The sequence below is a fragment of the Carassius carassius genome, chromosome 20, assembly GCF_963082965.1.
Source record: "Carassius carassius chromosome 20, fCarCar2.1, whole genome shotgun sequence".
NCBI lineage: Eukaryota > Metazoa > Chordata > Actinopteri > Cypriniformes > Cyprinidae > Carassius > Carassius carassius.
The window spans coordinates 5,389,256-5,413,833 of NC_081774.1; the positions used below are offsets into that span (position 1 = coordinate 5,389,256).

Genomic DNA, 24,578 nt, shown 5'->3' on the forward strand with positions numbered 1-24,578 from the left:
GGAGGACAACATTGGAACAGACCCTCATAGCTGAGAGGAAAACATTTTAAAAAGGTTGCTGTGTGTTCTTTTGTGGTTTTCAGCAATTAAAGCGTGAAAATGGTGTCTAACTGGTTCTCACACGTCTTGGTGTATTGCATAAGTACTGTAAATAAATGTGCTGAAAGAAGTAGTTTTGGTCTTACATTTCGGTCTAACAGGACTGTTTATAGTCAAGACATTCACATATTGTATACAGTTTCATAATAAGGGCACATTGGAGTGAAAATATCTGCTAGAGCTGTGGCTCTTTACAAAAGAGTTGTTTATTAAAATATCATTTTAATAATATGTGTTCCTGTGGCTCAGTGGTAGAGCATTGTTAGCAGCAGTAAAAGGTTGTGGGTTCAATTCCCAGGGGAACACATCATAGGTAAAAAATGTTAGCCTGCGTATAAGTTGCTTTGGATAAAAGCGCCTGCTAAAAGCATCAATTTAATTATGTGATCTCTATCATTCCCCTCCACCCGTTTACGACATTCTGGACCAGTTTTTATGTTCGCTGCTGGTTCAGAGCTAGAATGTAGTGACTTTGATGATAATGCTTTGGGTTGTTTTGTAATCATTTTTGTTGAATGACAATGAAAATAAGTAGTTTGTAAATTGTTTTATATTAAAAACACTTGATTTAAATAAATTGGGGGGGGGGGGGGGTTATTGTGTTAATTACATTGCTGTCTATGGAAGGGTCAGAAAGCTTTCAGAATGCATCAAAAATATCTTAATTTGTGTTCCGAAGATGAAAGGAGATCTTAAAGGTTTAGAACGACACATAGGGTTGAGTTATTAATGACAGAATTTACATTTTTGGGTTAACTATCCCTTTAAGAAATGGAGAAGGTTGAGGAAAAAGTAATTATGGCGAAATCTATAATTCAAGGTGATGTCTGAGGGTGATCTCAGAAGTCCATGGTCATATTTACTTTCTTGCATTTGCAATATAATTTCTCTTTCTGCTTATACATTTGAAGCATTCGATTGCTAGCAGGTGATTATGTATACTTGGGTACTTTCAAGTTATTGGATGTGTATGCATGTGTAATCATATCAAGCATATATTCCATGTTTTCCACATTCAACATTTTTACATTTCCATTAAGGTGTGTTTGTAAATAGTAACATATGTTATTAAAATTATTAACTAAACAAAAAAGTTTTCACTTTGGTTTCAAGAGGATTGGACCTTAATGTTTATCAAAGTACCATAGAATTACCATAGTTTACTCAATAAAAGGTTGTTTTGATATATGTTACTTTGGATATGTGTGTGTGTGTGTGTGGTATTTCCCTGTTATTAACCCTTGAGATATATATGAAACCTGGGTCCAGTTATTATCTTCAAAATCAGGCCAATTTAAGAAAATATTTTTTATAGAAAGATGCAAAGAACTTGGGTATCATCACTCATGTGAGTGTTATAAGTGTGTGCTTGTGTGAACAAAATGAACTTGACACAGATATTTTCAAAATCTTTTGATCTATATAATTGACACAAGGGTTTTTCTCTTTCTTTTTAAAGAACAGACAACAACAATGGACAGATAATTTCCTCGGTCTCTTCAAAATGTACTACTTTCAACCTTAAACACAAACCCGTTATCATTTTTTTAAACAAACAAACAAAAATAAAGTATATACCAGAATGCAATTTCATTTTTTCATCCCAGCACATTTTGACAATATCAGCCACATTCATCTGTAAGGAGTGAGTGGCAGTGCCACATTTATGCCATCGCATCTAGATGTGGGACTGTTTAGCTGACCTGGGGTCAGACTACTAACTGTCAATGATTTACCAAACATGCTAAAGACAGTTAAGATTGATTTCAGGTCAGATCACTCTACAGATAGTTAGTGAATTGTGCCACGGGTCCATTTTTTTCAACCACATCTGATCCAATCGATCAACAAACAATCCATAACACCGCCTGTGGGATATTTCTCTGTTATCGACCCCTGATCATGTGATGTAGTCATGCGGACATGGCCGCGTGCGTCATGCAAAGTGCAGCATTTCTAAACTTGAAGGGAGGGGGTGTTGCTCTCCATCTCAATGAGCCGGTCAAATCTGTATGCCACATGGTGACCGAAACTGTAGCACTTTCCCTGCAAAGCCAATGGCAACATTAATCAGTTACATCACTTCCTGTAACCTCCACAAATGCAAAGCTTATTAAAAGAGCCAAAAATTAAGCTCTTCAGGTTTAAAAAAAAATACGTCATTCTGTCCTAGGCCTGAACTCTATGCAAGTACGAGAACACAAAATGCTTCTAGCTATGCTTGATTTTACATTGCGTTATGAAATTAGCCAAAATTCATCCATTCTCCAAACCACTGTATCCTCTAGGGTCACGGGAATGCTGGAAATTAGCTTCAGTGATTATAATGTAACATAAGTATGAAAGGTGCACTATTGTGGGTATTAGGCAAGTTTTAGCAAACATTTGACATATTTTCATGGTGTTTTAACAGTTTGAAGTGAATTTAGTTTAGCAAGCTAGTTCAAGTTAGTCCAACGATCAACACATTTATAGTTTAACAACAACAGCATTAGATTCAATAATGCAAACTTTTGATGGTAACTCTATCGCCTCCTAGAATACTAAGATGTGCTACCATTACATTAATGCAAAAATGTGTATTAGTATGTATTATTTCAACCTTCCATTTATTCTCCAAACCGCTTTTCCTGTGTAAGGTCATGGGGTTGTTGGTAATTAGGTGTATTTCATAATCCAACACAAGTATGGGAGGATGCATGCTATTTAGCTTAGCAAGCTAGTTCAAGTTAGTCCAATGGTCAACATGTTTATAGCTATAGCTACCTTAACAACAACAACATTCGATTCAGTAACGCAAACATTTGGATGGTAACTCCATAGGTGTGCTATCGCTACATTGTATACAGTATACATATTATGCATACATTATTTGCATTTACATACTTGCATAGAGTGCAATTCTTACCTAAAACTGAAAGACTTTCATTGGTAAAAGGTTTCGCAAACGTTTGCGCAGCACATTTTCACATCAACATTGTGTGCGTACCATAAACAACCCAACTTGTCTGCTAATGAAGGGCAGGGTGTGGGGCTAGGAAATATTTGAGACTCACATCTGTGAATCACTGAACTAATCAGATCTGACGTGGATGCAGCATGTATTGAGTACACGTGTATATTTGTATAGTGAGTACTTACAAAGCAACATTTTCTCTGAAGTGCACTCACACATAACTCACACACACATCTCTATGTGGTTTGAATCAATATCAAATTAACAATGTCCAGAAACGCCTCCACATCCCTCCGGTTTCAAGTCTTTCATTCTCCGGCTTGTCTTTTCCCATGTGTAAAATCCCTTTCTGAGATGACGGTCATTACATATCTGTTCCACGGAAAACTCGCCCGTCTCTTTGTCATTGCTGGTGCATTAACGTTTCATCCCAAATATTGCTCTAGTGCTGTTGAGGGTCCTCAAGGCTATATTGAAAATGTGACTGTGGTTAGTACATGTTTATTTACATCCAGAGTAAATACATGTTGTGTTTTCTTTAAAATGGCCCCTGAAACCCATTTGCAAAGTGGAGTGCAGAAACTAGTACAATGAACGAGAGAGAGACAGAGAGAGCGTCTGACCGCTGGTCTTCATGAAACAAGACTGAGTAAAGCTTGTTTTCACGATTAGAAAAGCTTTAAAACAAAGATAAGAACACATGGTTCTTTACGATGTTTTGTTCACTTTGAACAAGTGCTGAAGGACATTCTCAAGCTTGAGCGGCCAGAGATGTCTTATCTTTATGGGTCTTAATTAATAAATAAATATAATCTAAAATGATTTTTTTGAATAAGGAAAAACAAACATGTTTTGTTTGTTGGGGTGCATTTTCGTATAGATATTGTTACAGATGCGCATTCTCAGAGACCGTTTCCACCACAGACAGCTCTAGGGGTGTCATATATCAAATAAGAGACAAAAAAGTACACAGATCTAAGAATATTCCATGGTGTTCTTATTCAAGACAAAAAAAAAGTGATGCATTCGCCGGATTCTGTTGATGTTTGCATGTTTGTTTTGGCAATGTGACTAACCCCGCCCCTCCACAACCCAACCCAGTCCTGTACTCAGTCCCAGTTGGTGGAATTGCTTGCCGATTATCGCCTAAACAAGACTGTGACCAATGAGAGAAGGTAGAGGCTGACGCATGGAAGGTTCTGGCTACTTCTTCCATTCACCACCTTCTTGTTCTCTGACGGATAGGCGTATACATTGGGCTTGTCCGTGTTTGGGGCCATTAAACGTGGATTGCGGGAACACTGATCATCGGCACACATTCCACTTCCTGAACCGCTGATATCATCACCTAAAGATGGGAACACAACAAGGAGATTCATGAGCTGAAGTGCGACAGAGTTCAGGAATGTTCCACAGCAATGACGAAGCTACATTCCAGGGTTGAAGAGTAACAAACTTAAAGTAACTTCCGTTTTTGTTCATCAGTTCATTCAGTTCGAAAAGCAATTTGCTAAATAATTTCAGTCATTAATCAGTTACTGTGGCTAGCAAAATAAGCAGTTATTTATAACTGTGTTTACAATTCTGTTAAATAACATTTTGGGGGGTTATTGGTTTAAGATTAATTGTTCAATATTAATGCTTTCACCCTCTTCTCATCTTTCGTTCCACCCATCTTCATTTTATTTTGTGCTAGATAATACTGCTAAATGTTAATATTATTAATTCTTATATTATTTTGATTATATAAATAAAAAGGAATCATTTTAATGGTTTAAATGTTATTAAGTATTAATTTGCAGTGTAGTATTTTTATTTTATTGTTATTATTTTGACAAAGAGCCAAATCAGCAATGATGATTCACTAGTAAACAACTGACGTATGTCATTGAATTTAATAATAAACAATTTTTTATTTTATACAATGAAATCCACAGCAACTTGCACTGCCATTCAAAAGTTTGGGGTAAGTACGATTTTAAAAGTTATTTGAATTTTAAATGTGATTTGATAAAAAATACAGTAAATAAATAATATTTTGTGCTGCTTATTATTATCATTATTTTTATTTTGGAAACTGTGATACTTTTTTTTTTTTTTTAAGGATTCTTTCAAAGTCAAAAAGAACAGCTTTAATTTAAAACAAAAATATTTTCTAACACCATGACTACGCTATTTGTTGCTGAATAAAAGTAATGATTTCTTTTTTAAAAAAGACTCCACATTTTTTAACAGTATAGTGTACAGTATGTGTATACTTACTGGTATCCTGGAAGTCCACATCGTTTCCATTGATGGCATACTTCAGTCGGTTGATCATTATTTTAAGCTGCATGATCTGTTTGCGTACAGCCATGTCTGGTTTGGTAATATCAATTTCCACCTCAGGGTTATTGATCTGACTGGCCAGCCCATCTCCCATCACTTCTGGCAGATACCTGACAGAATACAACACAACAAGAAAGATGCATGTGATCTGTGTCAGTTTTTTCATTGACAAGTGTTATAAACGTTCCCCCACTTTTGAAAAGCTGCAGATTTTGTACAATACAATTTCTCTAAAATAATCTTGTCGCCACTGTACATGAATGTGAATTGTGTTTCTATTAAAACTGAGGTTGATTGAGCTGTTTATGTGCATTTACCTGTCAACACTCATTCCGTTCCAACATGTGTCTGCTTCGCTCGGTCCAGACTCGCGATCCACACACAGTTTTCTGGGCAAATGGACCCAGTACTGCATGATATCCCTTAACATTCTGGACACATCGGATAACTGAGAGAAAGAAAATGGGATTGGAAAATGTAATCTCACAAACAGGGTCATAGACAGTGATGAAAACATATTTATAATTACAAATAATCAAATAAATAACACTTCAGCTGTTGTTTATGCATTTACAAAATGTTCCTACTCAGCATATGTTGACATTAATCATTTTGCATATCATTAAGCCTGTTCAGTTCACAGTAACCCTATAAAGCCTACTGTGTCTTATTTGATTTGATTTAGGCCCCTAAATGATCAACATGATCAAAACTTTGCTGAAAAACCTTTTGTACACAATCTGCTACATACCTTCTGTCGTTTGACTGATCAGTTATACTTTTTAGCAAGTAAAAGGCAATCTCATTAATTTTCATTACAAGCTTTTCAGCCATATAAATTTTATAAAAAATCACACATATTTTTAAGTATTATTTCATATGTACAGTATGCTTTTACTGGGTAATAATAAACACCAGAGTTCAAAATACATTTTGTATAATCAACTATTTTGTTACTGTGCTGGGTTGCCACAGGATGCCTGATGTAAAGCAAAACTACTACCGTACACCATTCAGACCCACTCACCACTTTCTCCAGTTGGGCTTCTGGGGTGCCGCTCACTTCTTCTGCTGTGTTTCTACCTCGCTTGATCTGGTCCTCAGTTTTGGAGCTCTCAACAGGAGAACCACATGCCTGAAACACCTGAAGAAACAGAAAGGGTTCTGGTTAATTCCAGCTCAAGGTTTACATAAACCTCGAAGAAGAACGAAGGTCTTGGGGTCTTGGAATGACATGAGGGTTTTGGGGTGAAATATCCTTTTAAGTCTTTTCAGACAGGGTTAAAGTGCAGAACTGACCTTATTGTTGAACGTGTTGAGGTTGTCTTGCATGTAGAGAATAGCTTCAGCAATGCGTTTTGGCAGAGACAGAACCACCGAATCCACACTGTAAGGCCGGCTCAGTTTGTCAACTACCTCCAGCATAGCATCTATACACAAACACAAAGTCTTTATATCATGTTGACTTTCATCTAATGTGTGACAAGCTGTAATGCCTACCATTTAATAGAGTACAAAACTGCCATTGCATTGATTGCGGAAGCATTTTTTCCATTGATTTTGTCCCATGGAGATTTTTTTAAAGCATTTTGGTTAAAGCATTTTAAGTCATGAACAAAACCAGCGTGATATGAGATGAATCGCAACATTATAAATTCGATTTGAAGCAAAGAAGTATTTGTAAATCAGACACAGGTGCAAGACTGTATACTTAACAGATTAAATGATGGAAAGAAGAACACAACCTGTCCTCCAACCAATACGCTTGTATAGGTCGTTTGTCCAAATCCCTGAAATACGACCATCAGAGCATATACTACAATTGTGCCCCTATCGGCAAAAGGTCGTTTTCATATTAATGTTTTGTAATCTTTTATTTGCACTCTGCTTTGCGTTTCTTGTAGCTCAGTTGGTAGATTATTGTGTTATACCATGATATGTAATCATGCTATCATGGGTTCGATCCCAGGGAACGGACGTGCACGAAAATGTATATGCTCAAAAAAGTCATAATTTAGCATGATTTCTGTGAGGGTTAGGTTTAGGGGTGGGGTCATTCGAAGCCACCTAGTAAAATATGTAGGAAATGCTGTGAGATTGGTGTAAAAAGCCCACACATTGCATTTAAATAAACGTGCGTTTTGATTGGTAATGACGTTATACGTCATTTCATGACGACAGGCGCAACGCAATACTGTCATTATTTTTACGCCCGCTAGAGGGTGCTTAACTTTAAAACGTAAATATAGGTCGTAATAAGGTGCTTGCACAAACGACCTATATGGTGACATTGCTGAATAAAATACAAAGTTATTCATTTAAATTTGTTAAGTTTATTGCTTCAACAAAGGCGTATTTCACAACCTCATAGCTCACAACAGGTCTGTTTTTAAAGGTTTATATATACGTTATCAAATCCTAAAAATCCATTTCTGATTGTAGACAAAGAATGGCATTTTCACTTCTGGAAAGGATCCATTTTGGCCCGCCTACCTGCCAAGTTCCTCCACTCCGAGTCCAGATCTGCTTGATTGGCGAGGCAGCCCTTCATGACATTCTTACAGTAGCTTGAGCAGGGCTTGGCAAAAGCCACGCCGCTACAGTGAGGACAGTATGTCATCTTCATTATGGCGCGCACACATTCAGTGCTCAGAGACACCTGCAAAACAGAAACAAAGAATTTAGAGAACATCTGATGCATATTTGTACTGACTCAATGGCCTGTGAACTGTTTTGTCACACGTAATAAAAATGTGATAATTACATCCCGCAAATAAGTCTTTGTCAGTTCCTACAGTTTCTCATAAGGTCTAAGGTCTAATTGCATAATACCCATGATGCTTCTCTACACAGAGTAATCCCGATGAGGTCGGAGATGTCTTTCACAATATTCCCTTTTATTCAGAAGCCTCCACCGCTCTGATATAAAAACATGGGATTCATTTAGTGCCTCTTAGGGAAAAGTAATGTAATAACTTCTGCTTGTATGTTTAAATGAATCTAATTTCAGGGATATTGGAAACAAAACTGTTTTTTTTTTAGATGTATATAAATAATGCAGTCAGCATGACATTTGAATTCTGTAAACGTACCTGATTTCTTTCTGTCCTAACTGCATTAGGCTGCATGAAACATTCAGTCACAGCTGTGACAAGCAACTTTGACACATTTTCACAAAGATGAATGTCAGCAGAACTGTATATTGCAATGACTCGTGTGAAGTAACCGGTTCTTAACATTCTTCAATCCAAACTTTGAATGCAATCAGATGATGAAACATTTGCAATCACATGCATTCCTTTGTTATCGAGTGGGATTCGTTCAGAAGGCGAAGGAATCTTTGTGGACTTTTAGTGGTGGGTGTTTTTGGCACATAAAGGAGTGGTGTGAATAAATTTGCATTTCATTGTAAATTGTACTTTTAAATTCAAATCGAATCAGACAAGTAACCCCAGATGACATCAGTGCAGTTAATGCTGAGCTGCAGTTCTGTCATATGCATTCAACTAGATAAAAGAAAACTTTACTGCCCATTATTAAACCTGATTTCTGGACGAGGATGAATTAGCATATATTAGTAAATTTTTTTCTCATGATACTGTGGGAAAGCTGAAAACCGATGTGTCCAGAAAAAAAAAAAATGTAAGAACAAAGATCTTATTTCCAATGCAGGACATGATTGTAAAAAAATATATAAAAAAATTTGCGCAGATGACATTTAGAGTTTAATTTCATTTTTTACGATAACAATAGTCTGCAGATCATTATCTCAGTAGGAGGCGACAAATGACTGTCTTTAGGTCACTGAATCACTCAACCGATTCGTTCCAACCCTCAGAAAAGAAACAACTCTTTATGAGTAAGTCATTGAATTGTTTACTCAGATGATTCATTCAAAAACACATATTCATTGCAGAACAAAACACCAGATTTATAAGCGAGTAATTGAATCATTCACTCAAACGATTTGTTCAAACATACTGCTTTATTCAGAAACAAACCATTGACTATCTTTATAAGTGAGTAATTAAACTATTCACTTGAATGATTTGTTCAGACACACTAATTAATTCAGAAACAAACCACTGACTATATTTATAAGTGAATCATTGAATCATTTACTCAAACGATTTGTTCAAACACTGATTAATTCAGAAACAAACCACTATCTTTATAAGTGAGTAATTAAATAATTCACTAAAATGATTTGTTCAAACACACAAAAAATTTTACACTGACTATCTTTATAGGTGAACCATTGAATCATTCATTCAAACGATTTGTTCAAACCCACTGATTCATTCAAAAACAAACCACTGAATATTTAAGTGAGTGATTGAATCATTCATTTACATGATTTGTTAAAATCAAACATTTCATTCAGGACCTAAATGCTACAACGTGTTCATGTTGCTGTAGGAGAAAAATATTTAATACTGTTGCGGCTTTATCGGCGGAATGTAAACGGTAATATTGTGTCAGTTACTGAGTGTTACCTTCTTGCTTATTGAACTGTCATAAAAGCAATATAGAACTCTTTCTTTCTTCTTTCTTGACTTATATAATGGCACAAAATGTGATTGAAATGCACCACATGACATGGCTAGCAGATTCATGTCACTCTAGATATTAATATGCACATATACTTCACTTTAAAGTGAAAATAAGCTGCATCAAGGGAGAGAGAAATTTTTGTCACATGCTGAGACATAAATAACTGGACAGCACTGAGGTACGTAAAAAGACTTGCATCAGACTCCTTCCCACACACACACACAACCCTTCAGGGAGACCTGGCAGTGCTTGTTACCCGAAGTATGACTCAAGTACGCCCTCTTTAATGAGGAGAGAAGAGGAGAAGAACAGAGAAGAAGATGTGAGAGAAATACGGAGAATAGACAAATAGAGTGAATGTGAGAAGAAGGATGTGTGAAGATGCACACGAAGCTCCGGGGAGGAGGGAAAGTGAGGAGAGAAGAAGAGAGAGAGAGTGTGAGAGAGGGAAGCGTAGAGATAGAATAAGTTGAGGGAGGATAATATGGCACATCAAAGCCTCTGAGCATCTGTGATTCATCAGATCAGATCAGATCAGATCAGGATGGAAAGAGTTTGCTGCCCAGTGTACGGCTCAGTTCTGACACTGGACCTACATTTGGGAGCCTCTTGGACTTCAGTTCTGGAACGTCTCAAGATATCAATATTTATCAGCTGATTGAAACTATCTACAAATTCACCTTTCACTCAATGAATTGGTCTGGACTTTTCATACTGAACATGGTATGAACATTGAACACTTACCAAATTTGGCCAATTCAATATTATTTATATTAATATTAATACATATAAAATTTTCAGCCTGAATATGACAATATGACAGATCTTTATTACTAAGCAAAATCATAGCTTATTTACGACAAGGGAGAGTTGCTTATGACTAATGTACTTTAAGCATAAGACACAAATATTATATATTTTTCTTGCAGCAGCATCTATGTCTATATGGGTTATGTAACTCTAAAAGTGCTACAATAGGCATATTTATTCAATATTTAACCTAAAACTGTCGATATGTCCAAATAATGAAGATGCAAAAGTGAATTTGGAGCTTGTTCCCTTAATCCTGCCATGTTTTATGGTTCATATTATATATGTTTCACATATCAAATTTCATGTTTCCTATTTCATTGTCATGTTTCATACTTCAGGTTTCAAGAATATGTAAGCATACATTGGTGACATTTCTTTCAGCATCCCTCTTCTTTATTTGTTAACAGCTATACTATTAATTAATGCTAGCAAAACAATTCTATTTTATTTTTGCTTTACTTCAAGGGGAGATCTACAGTAAGTGCTTTATTCGAGTCCCATATTTAATATGTTTATTTAATGTGCAAGTAAAGTGCTGTAAGCAACAACATGACCTAATGTGACATTAATCTCATTTTGACTGAACTGGAACACATGAGAATAACCAAGTTGTTTGTGGAACCGTTTGAAGGAACCAGATTTGCAGAAATGAGTCACAGTTTCCGAACACTAGTAGGGACTTGTGCCTAGAGATTCTAAACATTGTAGGTTTAAGATTTGAAACTTGCAGAAAGACTGAGTTTTCTAATTGCAGTGATTAAAAAAGACACGGCAGATGAAGAAAAGAAAAGAAAAAACATGAGATGAACTCATCCTTCATGTGAGGTTAAATATCTCTGTTTATCAAAACCAGGCACTTACAGCATCTTATTTGCCATACAGCCTTTGCACCCTAATGAGGCCTCTATTGCACATATGCCAGAATCTATTTGGCACCGAAATCCTAAAACAAAGGGCTTAATAGAATTAGCGGTTTAGCTAAAGCTATGATAGCTAGAGGTTAATGTCAGCAACCGTGTCTAATGTAATCCTTTTATCTGTTGCCATCTTATCGCCTCACGTTATTAATTTCAGTCCCGAATCAGAGACCGCAGGGAGCAGATTACACACGTATCCCTGATTCCTGATGATTAGAAGAAACTGCTGGGATATGTGTCAGGAAAACATACCAAACAGACCACAGCAAATCTGATCAAGGGCTCTAGAGTATCAGAACAGGATACAAGCGCAAAATTAACCTTTGGGAGATTTTTCTTGGACAGAAATGAAACATTCTTGGACCAAACCTCCCTAACCAAAAGTAGCTCAGAGAAGGCCAGACTAAATTAGACTTAATTAAGCTTAAATAGGCTACTGTCGACTCTGTTTATCTAAAGTGGTTTAGGAAGTATGTTGTTTGCATGGAAAAACCTTTAAGTCAAGCTGAGTGTATTCCACTGGGCGGCAAATGTTGTTAACAACTGTTTCATATGAGATACCAAGTTGTCTTCCTCGAGTTGCTTGGAATTTTTACTCACCATGGCTGCAAAATACAGTACAAATAAGTAATATTTTGAAATATTATCATTATTTAAAATAAAGTTTTTCTCTTTTAATATATTATAATTTATTCCTGTGATGACAAAGCTGAATTTTCAGCATCATTACTCCATTCTTCAGTGTCACATGATATTTCAGAAGTCATTCTACTATGCTGACATATCCCAATTTCCAAAAATAAAATGGTTTGTGAATGTGGTTTCACACCACATTGTCTGTTTCCCCAAATTTTGAGTCAGCAGCATTATCTCTGCAGATGCGCAATCAAATCGTTTGAAGAGTGTTAGAGGGCTGAACTATTTCACAACACTTCAGAGAAGATAACTTGTTCTCATGAGAGCTCAGACTATGGTTAAAAATATCGCCAGAGCTTATTGCTCTCATTACGCTTTGTGTGAACAATCCATAATTATAATCTGCTTTGGGGAAATTAGTGAAACCCACATGAAGCAGAAGTACAGATTTAGAGAATTTTTAATAATTTTAAAAAAGAGTAACGTAGTATGGGGGGTTTTCAGACTGCAGTGATAATTAGATTGAAATAAATAAATAATTAACAAATAATTTCCTTGCTTTCTAAAAATATCTAAACATTCTTAAAACAAGCTAAACTTAGTTGAACAGCAAAATTGTGTAAGATAATAATACTACTCATTTCCAGAGAATATATTTTGTGAGAACCAAAAAACAAGGAAATAAATAAAAGGAAATGTATAAAAATGTAACACAAAAATAAGTATTTATGATTGTATACTAAATACAAGACTCATAAACATAAATATACAGTATAATGACAGTAAAAACAGTAACATTGTGAACAGTTTTTCTGCTTAATATTCGTTTAGAAGAACAGCATTTACTTGCAATAGAAATAACATTATAAATCTCTATTCTGTCACTTTTGATGACTTTATCGGTCCTTTGCTAAAATAAATAAACAAATAAATAACTTACTGATCCCAAACTTGTGAATGGCATTCTCTGAAACTAAGTCTTAATTTATAACAGTTGCTCAAATCAAATGCATCTTGTTTATTGGTATAATTTATCACCATAATGATTTTTAGACGTTTTGTGTGTGTGTGTGTGTGTGTGTGTGTGTGTGTGTGTGTGTGTGTTGAAATTAGCAATGTTAACACATGCATCACAACTGACATTGTCTGAGCCACACTTTCATTACTTTCTGCATTCAATGGACCCTAAAAGCTGAAACAATTGCGTCATGATGCCTTGTTTCCACGTTCCCAGCTGTGATGGATCTGTGTTCAAAAGCAGAAGGCCTGGTCCTGTGAGGTCCGCTGCTTTCGTCTGCTCTAGATTGTTAGCTTTTTAGCCAAGGCTCATCTTATCCAACGAAAGCCCTGTGTTTCAGAGGATTATCATGCTATTTATTCAACTACAGCTGCATAATCCCTTCATCAGACAAAATATTTGCTATTTCTTTGTTGTTTGATTAACATATTCAAATGCTATAATACTTCACATCAACAAGAGATGGCAATCACAACCCATTTCTACCACGTACTACCATGGGAGGGACAAGGTTTTCTTGGAAATACAACTATAAAGTACTCTTCTAATACCATGTAATACATTCATTTTAGTACTGTAGTATATTTCAGATTACCATAGTATTGACATCTGATACCATCACTTTGCCATTATACCACCACAGTATTAATTTAAAGAATTTAAAGAATAAAGAATAACATGGTATTGCCACCAAAAACACATTTACAAGGGATTTTTGTGTAATACCATGGTATTTTTTTTTCTAAGACTTTCCACATTTGTTTGATTTATTCCTTCTTTAACATATGCTTAAAATTCTTGCCAGTGTCTTCCCATCCGTCGTCTGATTTATAAGGCTCTACTTGTTCTTCTGTCCTTAAATTGCACGGCGCAGTCTAGATGTGCTCTCTTCACAGACCATCTTCTCTTTAGTAATTAGAAAGAAATATGGCTGTGCTCCTCCCAGTGTGTGGAGAAAGATGTGCTGCGACTGGCCTACTTCTGAAGTCACAGGGAGCACACATCATCCTTAATAAAAATGAATAAAACGCAAGAACAACTTGAGAGGAAAGAAGGGAAGACCAGCTGTGCCTTTTCTCTTTTATTCTTTCATTTCCTTCTTTTATTTCAGGCTAATACTCCCCTAATACTTGTTCTTCTGCATTCTTTCCTCTAAAACCTTTTCTTCCTTTTTCATCTCCCGAATGACCCCAAGCAAGTCACAAGTTGCATCCGGTGGTATAACGTTGAGTTTCACAGAAAATAATGTCAGGGTCTGTAGTCCTAGCTGTTTTATTCGACATGAAGTGGGTCGACTCATTGTGGCAGGGTTATTTAGATCACATGACCAACAAAAGTGAAAACTGTTATCGTTTACTCACCCTAAAGTTGTTACAAACCTTTATGAGTTCTAGGTTAAACAGAAAAGAAGATATTTTTAAGAATTGTGTTAACCAAACAGTTGCTGGTCCCCACTGACTTCTATAGCATGGAAAAATATATAGATATAGTATAGAAATATCAGATGTAAAAATAAAAAAATGGAAATGTCGCATTGACAAAAATATACATTTAAAGGAGAAGCAGCAAAATGATCAACTTACTGGAACTAAATAAAAATAAAAGAACTGCAACTACTGTAAACTTAAATTAAGACTGAAAAAAAACCTCATATAAACAAAATCTAATATAAATTACAAAAACATAACAAATTACAATAAAAACTAAACCTATAAAAAATAAAAGCTAATTCTTAGCTCAAGTTATTAGTTTTATTGTTTTATTGACTAATTAATGTGCTTCATATTTCTGCTTTTAAAGCCTCCAGAAGGTTGGCCTGGTTTACTTTTAGTGAAACTGTGTTACTAAAACCACGATTATTGCTTAAAAACACTGAGCGATGAGTCTAAATTAATTTCTGTTGTAACTAACATACAGCTTAACTTGCATTAAAAATGGAACAATCCATTAAAGGAATTGGTGAAAATAATGCACGATTAAATTATGCGGAATAGAATGAAGGACTGATTATTTAACAGAAAGCAAGCGGAGGTATACATAGGAGCAAAACAGCACTATACTAGAGATTAACTTTCTGTTATAAAAGAATGAAACCATGTCAGCCTCATTCCAAATCAATCACTTCTCGCAAGAGATAGGACAGTATGTTTAACCAAACCATCAGAAGAAGAGAACAAAGCGAAGGTAGAACGTACAACTCCCTTTGGTGTGTGCACACAAAATAGTTTATTTCTAAAACCTTTTCTTGTTTTAGTAAATCGTGACCACACTGTACAAAAACTAATTGTACTAACTTATAATCTTGCATCATTGAAACATTATTTTCCTGTTTAACACTGTTAAGCTGCCTTGACAAAAATCACTATATAAACAAAGGTGACTTGACTTAACATGTGCTGCTTTCTTAGAAATGGTAAACTGGTTTTGGAATTGTTCTTTTCCTCTTACACGATGGGGTTAAAAGACATCTATTGGACAGACCGGAACTGGCAAATTAATCATTTCCCGCACCTCTATTATACACACACACACACACACACACACACACACACACATTGCCCTTTTCATTATGCAGTGCTGGCAGTTTCTCTGTGTTGTCAACCTTGACTTACTTTGAAGAGGTCAGACACAGAGTTAGGTTCCCTTCACTACTCATTTAGATTTCAGGAGAGAAGAGAACTGAGAAGGGGTGAAGAAAAGTGGAGGAAAAGAATGAGAAGTAAACAACAGATGAAGCAAAGTGGACAGCAACAACAAAAAGAAATCAAAGATCTATTCTTTATCAGTGATCATGTAATATGTGTTTATGCCTTTGTGGAACTGTGTGAATCACTCTCAGTTTTCCTTGAATGGAAACAAGCAGCTTGGTTCAGCATGGTTTGGAAGGCTTATACCTCAGGTTTGGAACAAAACCTGGTGAGTTAATAATGAAAGATCAAAATAATGTTCTTTTCTGGGTGAAGTTTTTCTATGTTACTAGAAGTTGGAAGGGACAGAATGAGAAGACCTTACCAGAATGCAGAAGCTACATTTTTACTTTTTTACTGTAAGAATATGGCATATGGCTGTTGGTTCAAACACTAAATATGTATTCTCTCACATAAGCATTGTGAAATCTGATTTATTTTACTGTATCACATTATTCAGATCATGATTCAATTATATATATATACTCAGTAGAAATTAATGTTTGATGTTATACTACTTTTTCTACTACGACTAATAATGATTATTTATTCCCTTAAATTATTATTATTGTTGTTGTTTTATTACTTTTTATTATTACATCAAGCATTTAGACAACAGCAACTTTTGATAAAAATATATTATTCTTCAAATTTTATATTTATTTTACAATAATTATCTGTGTAGTTTTAATAAATTGTATTAATAAATATATTTAAAAGCTGTTTAATGGATCTGAATTGAGATCAAAATTAGATTTGTTCTCTCTGAATGAGGTCAGACTGGTTTGATATATCACTACTGTCTCCTCTCAATATAACAGGGCCGTGGCGCTATGTCTGTGGTTTGTTTTAGGTTTCATTTCTAAGTTTCCCATGTCAGAAAATACAGGTACTTTTACTGGGTAAGGAAACAGGATCGTGTGTCTAAGTATTACAAAGAAAACAGCTATAAATTGCCTTTACATGAAAATGAATGTGTACTTAGGATGAAGCTATAAAAGCAGTAGCTGTTCTTTACACTGAGAGCATCTCCATCTACTGTCAGCATTAATTGGATAGACACAATACTTTTGTTGCAGTGTGTGTTCGTGTGTGGGTGTGTATGTGTTTGTATGTACATTCATTGTATGTACTTGTTTTCCCGATGCATTGATCCTACGCTGTTTACCGCTACGCTTCAACATGCACTTGTGTTTGTGTGTCAGTTTGTGTTCTTGGTTCTAGTAGGAGATATAAGGTTTGTGTATTGCCACAGGTATGTATTATGAATGCAATGAATACTGAGAAGGAAATTATTCTGAAATTTATAATCAGGCGCAAGACAACTTCTTCAGTGTCAAGACATTTTTCTGTCCTGCTGCATGAAGTGAAGAAATCACAGCAAATCACAACATATTTGATGTTTAAAGGAATAGTTCAGAGCAAAATGCAAATTTTATGACTATTTATGCAACCTCATACCCTTCCATACCCTTGAAGATTTTGATGTGCATAAGGATCATGACAAAATATTATGGAAACGTTATGAAAAGGTGAGAATATGTATACCTGTGAAACCTTCCTGACCGCTTCGCCGCTGATCACCAGACCCTGCGCAAACGTTCTGGCCGCAATGACTGTGCGTGTGATTTTGGTCTTGAGCTCTCTCGGTGTATCTCCAAACGGCTTTAGTGTTTCTGACTGCTTGGCTACGCACTCCAGATACTCCTCTCCAATAATGTACTGAGGGTTTAAAGCTTTAAAGAGTCTTTCCAGCAGACGGGCCCAGAATTCATTCAGCACCTCCTCGAGATTGACACTGGACCCTCGGTAGTAGCGCCGGAGATCTGAGTACAGATCCTGAAACACCTTTTTGATTTGGGAGAAGAAAGGTCCAAACCCGGTCTGGAAAGAGGTTTGGAGCGATGCTTCAGAACGGTTCAACAGCTCCAAGAAATAATCTGGAAACACATAGACAAGAACATCATTAGAGCAGCTATTCGGAAAGCTCAAGGGTAGCATTCCTAATAAAAAAATAATAAAAAAAACATTATTCTAAATCAACAAGGCAGTAGACAGTGACCAATATTTTATATAGAAAACTTAAAATAAAAGAAATATATAATAATATAATAATATATTTCAAAATATCATATATATATATATACACACACACACACACACACACATCTATATATTTCAATTCGATTGTCCTTTACAATAATTACTAATAGATAAATTTACATTCAGTACAACAATTAGCATATAAATTACATTCAGTCTTGTCTATTTTTGAATAAAACATTTAGCAGATGTCAGGCACATCATCGCATTTCATAATTTTCTTTTTTATTGTGAACTTGATGAATGCACCCAAAATATAAGATTACGCATTAAAAATTAACAAGTCTGAAATCAGTGCAAAAACTGCTTCATATTATGCAACATTTTTAAAAATTAAAAGCCAAATTATGGAGGCCTGCTTCTGCCATGGGGGGGGGGGATTATGATAACTAATTGTAAATAAAAAAATTCGTAATTTTGACTTTTTAATGTATCTCACAATTTCTTGCAATTGGGAGTTTATCTTGCAACACTTTACTCAGAATTCCAATAAAAAAGTCTGAATTGTGAGATAAAAAGTCACAATTACCTTTTAAATTTTTTATCCCGTGGCAAAAACAAGCTTCCTTGCCAAACAACTCAAAACAGTAATTCTTTATAATTATTATAATAAATCTGATTTGAATGAGGCACTATATCTATGAAACAGAAGGGAAATTAACCAAAATGTTTTTTAAAGCTATTTATCTCCACATAAAATCACAAGACAAATTGAAACACACATATATATATATATATGTCTATATAGATAAAATGTAATCATAGACAATAGTCAGTTGAAACGAAATCAATGAGAGAAATATGAATGAGTTTTTACACACACACACACACACACAAATGCTAATATTCTAGAGGGAAAGTCGATCAGTATGAATTGTGTTATGTAAAACAGTGATATCATCAACTCACAATAACCCAGTCACACATTAATCAATCCCACATTACCCACGAGAGAGTGTTCAAGTACAGAAAGATAGTGTATATAAAAGTGTATAAATTCAGCCATTGGTCTGTACATTTATAATACACACACACACACCAGAAGCACAACAAATCAGAACAGTGAACCCAAACCAGGTCAAAATTAATCTTTCTAAAACCTACACCACTTTTTTCAAATCCAGAGACATTGCACCAGTGGGATTATGTCTGTACTAATACATTCATGATGAAATACAGAACAGTATGCCATAAATAAGACCTTTTTGTGTCCTATATCTGAATATGTTCACATTAATCATGATTTTGAAATGGCCAAACAAATGAATCATAAAACAATGTGCACAGACTCATCTATTATTATCAAAACATCTATATTAAACAGATCACTGGTCATTTTTTTTTCCAGCGTATTTTATGTATTTTTTTTTTTTTTATGAAATGAAATGAAGTGGACTCTAATCTAAATCTCATCACATTCACGTCCCCCTGCACTATGAGAACCCCACATCCATTTTCTCTCTTCACGCTTCAATGGACACTTTTCTCACTTTTAATTTTAATAAAAGTGTGTTACCACTGATGCAGGTGAATCTGTCTTCACTCCAAATGCAGGTTTTTATGGTCTGCAAACACGACAGCCTGCAGGGGCACAAATCTTACAGCCCTTGTGTATTTGTTCTTTCTGCATTATAAAAGGCAGAACAATAGTTTTGATGTCAAACTATTTTTTTTATGTATAAGATTAATATCACTGTTTAAACAATTTAAGTTCAGTTTCATTGTTCCTCCCACATTAATATATATTCAGTTAAATTAAAATGCAAACAAACAAGGACATGACTCATGTCAATATTGATCATTTTAATGGGTTATTATTTTAACGGGTGCCAGATTTTTTTTAAGGTGTAAAGGGAGGCATGTTCAAAAATGTTTGAGAACCGCTGCATAAATTGATCAAAAGTGATAGTAAAGACATTTATAATGTTTTTTTTTTAATAAAAAATCTATTATATTTTATAATATTATATATTATTATTATTGTTATCTAAGAAAAAAAATCATTTGATATATTCTGGAATCCTGGAATAAAATTATCATGATTTCAACAAAACAAAACAAAACAAAACAAAACAAAAAACATTAAAAAAATACATTACAGGAAAACATTACATTTTAAAATATATTAAAATTGAAAAGAGTAGAAATATTTTATTGTACAATATATTGTAAATAATGTAAAAACATTTTATATATATATATATATATATATATACATATTGAAGTGCCAAACAGGTCAGAGTTTTACATTTACACAAGATATTATGCAGATTGTTGGGTTCTTCATTAGAGTTCCTCCAAAAGAAGAAAGTCATACAGGTTTGGAACAACACGAACGTGCATAAATGATGATAGAATGTCTATTTTAAGTGTCTCATTATTTTTGGGGGGGGGGGGGGGTCAGTGTATGAGGTGAGGAAACAGCCAGACTTTGAATAAAGTGAAACTGAAAGGTAGATACCCAGTTCTTCATATTCCTGTCACACTCCTCTGACCCTTTACCCCTCTCACTACACCCTTCTTTGCACTCTCTCTCTCGTTCTCTCTCTCCTCTATCTATCTCTCTGACAGGCGCGCGGGCGTAATGATATCAGCAGCATCGTAACAGAACACGCCGGGCTGTTAATTTGCGGTCGAGTCCATGATGGAGAGACAAGCAGCTGGGGACCACAGAGTGATGGAATGAGAGGAGAGAGAGAGAGAGGAAGGGATGAAAGAAGAGAGGGATTTGAATGTGATTACATGTAATTGTATTTGTGCATTCTGACAAAGTGCTGAATGACTGAACTAAAGAAGCACCAGCCCTCGCTCATTTTATTCAATATTTTAAATGAATGCACGCACACACAGACCTTTGAAGCTGTATTAGTGTGAGGACCTTTTAAAGATGTCATATTTTCCTAAACAACGTTTATGATATTTTGCTAGTGGATGACAATTAAAGGCCAGTTCACACCAGGAACATTAACTATAACCCCAACTATATTGGCTTCCAAACCAATGGACGATAACATTCTGCTTATTATAAGTGGGTGCTTCAGATTTGTCGCCTGCTGCTTTAAATGCTCAAGCTCTTTAAAGTTGGGTGGCTTCTGCTTGGCTCTCAATTACTTTATTGTTTAGCTTTTAGAAAAATTGTTCCGAAATTGATTCCATTGAAATTTTTTCTTTGTGTTATTGTTATAGCTGTGGTGTAGTCCTCATAGAGAATTAGAGTGATGATTAAAGCTTGATAGTTAAGGTCTTTGCACACAGTCCGAAATTCTCGTCTGAAATTTTCACCCGTTAAAAAATAAATAAGACCTCACTTTGTGTCAATCACATTTACACATTGCCTCCAAAACCTTTGTCTGTCATAAAAAATGTTCGGACCAGGTTCGATTTTTTGCGTTTTCGCATCCGTAGCAAGCATTTTGATAGGAAAGGATGAAAAATATGAAAAATCAAACAAACACACACACACACACACACACAAAAATATATATATATATATATATATAATATAGTATAACTCAGTGTGCAAGGGATTTTATAATTAAATATAATCAGAGGTGTAAATTGGCCTTTAACAAATAGTTCCTACAGTTTCTTTGTTCTTTGTGAACACACACACATCGACAGCCATACTTAACCTCCTAAAACAGACACATAACAGCTCATTATGCTCTAGTGTAGTTTTAGCTGTGCTATTCTAGAAAGCTATTCCAGAAAGAAAACACTTTCCTAGAGAAAAACCTTTCAACACATAGAACATAAATCCAAATTAAAGACTCATCTGATGACAAAAATAACTACACTGACTGAAAAAGAGGAGGACGAGTGTACAACAAGATTACATGATTGATCATAAGTGGATGACAGAAAAATTGATGGATTGAATGACAGAGAGACAGAATGATAGATGGATAGATGGATATGTCTATGGATGGATGGATAGATAGAAAAAGAATAGATAGAATGACAGAGAGATAAAACATTGGATGGATGGATGGATGGATGGATGGATAGATAGAAGAAATGATAGAACAACAGAGACAACAATGGATGGATGGATGGACAGAAGAACAGGAGAGACAGAATGATGGACGATGGATAAACAGAAGGATAGAACAATATATGTAACAAAAAAGAAACAGAATGATGGATGGGTGGATAGACAGATAGAAGAATAGATAGAACAACAAAATGACTGAATGTTGGATGGATGGATGGATGGATGGATGGATGGATGGATGGATGGATGGATGGATGGACAGACAGAACAATAGATAAAACAACAAAGAGACAGAATGATGGATGGATAGACATATACTGTAGATGAACAGATAGAACAACAGACAGACAGACCAATGGGTGGATGAACAGATAGAAGAATAGATAGAACAACAGAAAGACAGAACAATGGATGTATGGGTGGTTAGATAGACAGACAGATAGAACGATAGATAGAACAACAGAGAGACAGACTGATGGAAGGGTGGATGGATATAAGGATAGATAGAACAACAGAGAGACAGAACAATGGATGGATAGAAAGACATATAAAACGATAGAGCAAACAATAGAGAGAGAACAATTGATGGATGGATGGATGGATTATACTCAAGAGATTACAATCTCATTCACGCGACTCTTCGCTGTCTATTTCCTCTTCTAAATTCTTTAATTATGAAGCTATTATACTGAAATTATAAGGGAAAATGTGAGAGAAAGAATGAAAAAAAAACCTGAAATCAATTTAGAAATGACAACAACATCTGAGATTTATTATTTCAGAGTCTTAGCCCCAATTTGCTGTAAATTGATCTCTTTTCCAGACAGTAAGGGATGAGAACTGGAAACAAATGGCCATGTCTATGACAGCACACATGATTCAGAGAGCCTGTTTTATTATGTTTGCACAAAATCTTGTCACATATTGCACTGTTAATGCCTTTAGTCTTTCAAATCTTACATAAATAGCTTCACACAGACAACCACAGACACACAAGTACAGAAACACACAGACACACATACACTAACAAACACCCTGGGTATAATCCACCATAGCGGCTTACTGTGCCAAGCATAATTCATGCTGGGAAACACACACTGACCAGATCTCCTCCCTGTGCCACAGCACTTGGGAAATAATCACAGTTCAAGCATTCTCACCACAAACACACCACATTATGTGTGTGTGAGAGAGTTTGTTTATATACACAGAGACACACTCAGGACTCCTGGAGGTAAACTGGCACAGACATGCTTTAAAACCCTAAATTGGCACTTATAAGCTCCAGAACGACAGAGACACTGACTTTTTTCAACTTTAAGTAGCAAAGTCACCATCTGTACAAAATCCCAGTAATAGAGTGAAATTTCAGCAGTTTGTAACATTCAAATTCAACAATGATTCTAGATTTTACAAAAGCTTTGAACATTGCTACATATTCTGCCTGTCCTCCATTCTAGTCCTCATAGCATTATAAAATGTTTTCTTGCCAAGGAATAAAATAATTAAACTGCTATATTTGGCCAAGCTCAAGATTAGGGGTGCAAAGTCTCCCCTTCGGAAGCAAGCATAATTTTAATCTTTGATTTTGATGACACCGCTTAATATCAAGAACCATTCCAATCATATTTCAAACAAACAGCGTGCCTCGAGCTCCATTTCACGTACATGTACGAAAATCAGTACAACCATATAACACACCAATATCTACAAAAAAGTCTCTTGGTAGGAAATTCTAAACCCAACAGGAAGTTGGTTATTTTGAATTTTCTCTGCAAAATTGGTGTCGTTTTTGCCATTTTCAGGGGTTGTACTTTAACGAACTCCTCCTAGAGATTTATTCAGATAAACACCAAAGTTTGTCAGTGTAATCTAAAGACCTTTGCGATGTTAAATTGCGAAGGACTTGAGTTTTCGTTTAAGGGCGTGTCCGTGGCGGCCTGACAAATTGTGATGTTTCACCATGAAAAAGGAAGTTGCTATAACTCCAACATACAATATCCAATCTGCACCAAACTTCACTTGTTTGATAAGACTCCTGACCTGAACAGATCTACATGCCCATATTCAGTTATAGCCATAGCGCCACCTGCTGGCAACAGGAAGTGACATGTTTTACGTTGTACAAAACTACTCCTAGAAATTTAATGACATCAACATTTTATTTTGGTCGGCCTAATCTAAAGTTCTTTGCAATGTTACATTGTGGAGATCTTGAGTTTTTGTTAAAGGGCATGTCCATGGCGCTGTGACAAAATTTGATATCTCGCCATGGGAATAGAAGTTGTTGTAACTTAGGCATAAAATGTCCGATCTTCCCCAAACTTCACATGTTTGATAAGAGTCCTGGCCTGAACACATCTGAAGGCCAATATTCCATTATAATGATAGCGCCATCTGCTGGCAACAGGAAGATTGGCACATATATGGAATATACTTTGATTTATTTCACTTATACAGTATTTATCACTTT

At 35.4% G+C, this 24,578-nt stretch overlaps 1 protein-coding gene across 1 annotated transcript in view; it reads right to left on the reverse strand.

The window, feature by feature from the left end:
• Window positions 1–1,499: 1,499 nt before the first annotated feature.
• LOC132096118 (glypican-1-like) overlaps window positions 1,500–24,578 on the reverse strand; it is a 72,281-nt gene continuing 49,202 nt past the window's right edge. Inside the window, exons 3-9 of the mRNA XM_059501303.1 lie at window positions 17,557–17,948; window positions 7,877–8,042; window positions 6,683–6,813; window positions 6,411–6,527; window positions 5,701–5,831; window positions 5,318–5,493; window positions 1,500–4,403 (exon numbers count right to left, since the gene is read on the reverse strand). Of these exons, the coding sequence (XP_059357286.1) occupies window positions 4,195–4,403; window positions 5,318–5,493; window positions 5,701–5,831; window positions 6,411–6,527; window positions 6,683–6,813; window positions 7,877–8,042; window positions 17,557–17,948 (1,322 nt within the window). The 3' untranslated portion in view covers window positions 1,500–4,194. The remainder of the gene's footprint in view (window positions 4,404–5,317; window positions 5,494–5,700; window positions 5,832–6,410; window positions 6,528–6,682; window positions 6,814–7,876; window positions 8,043–17,556; window positions 17,949–24,578) is intronic.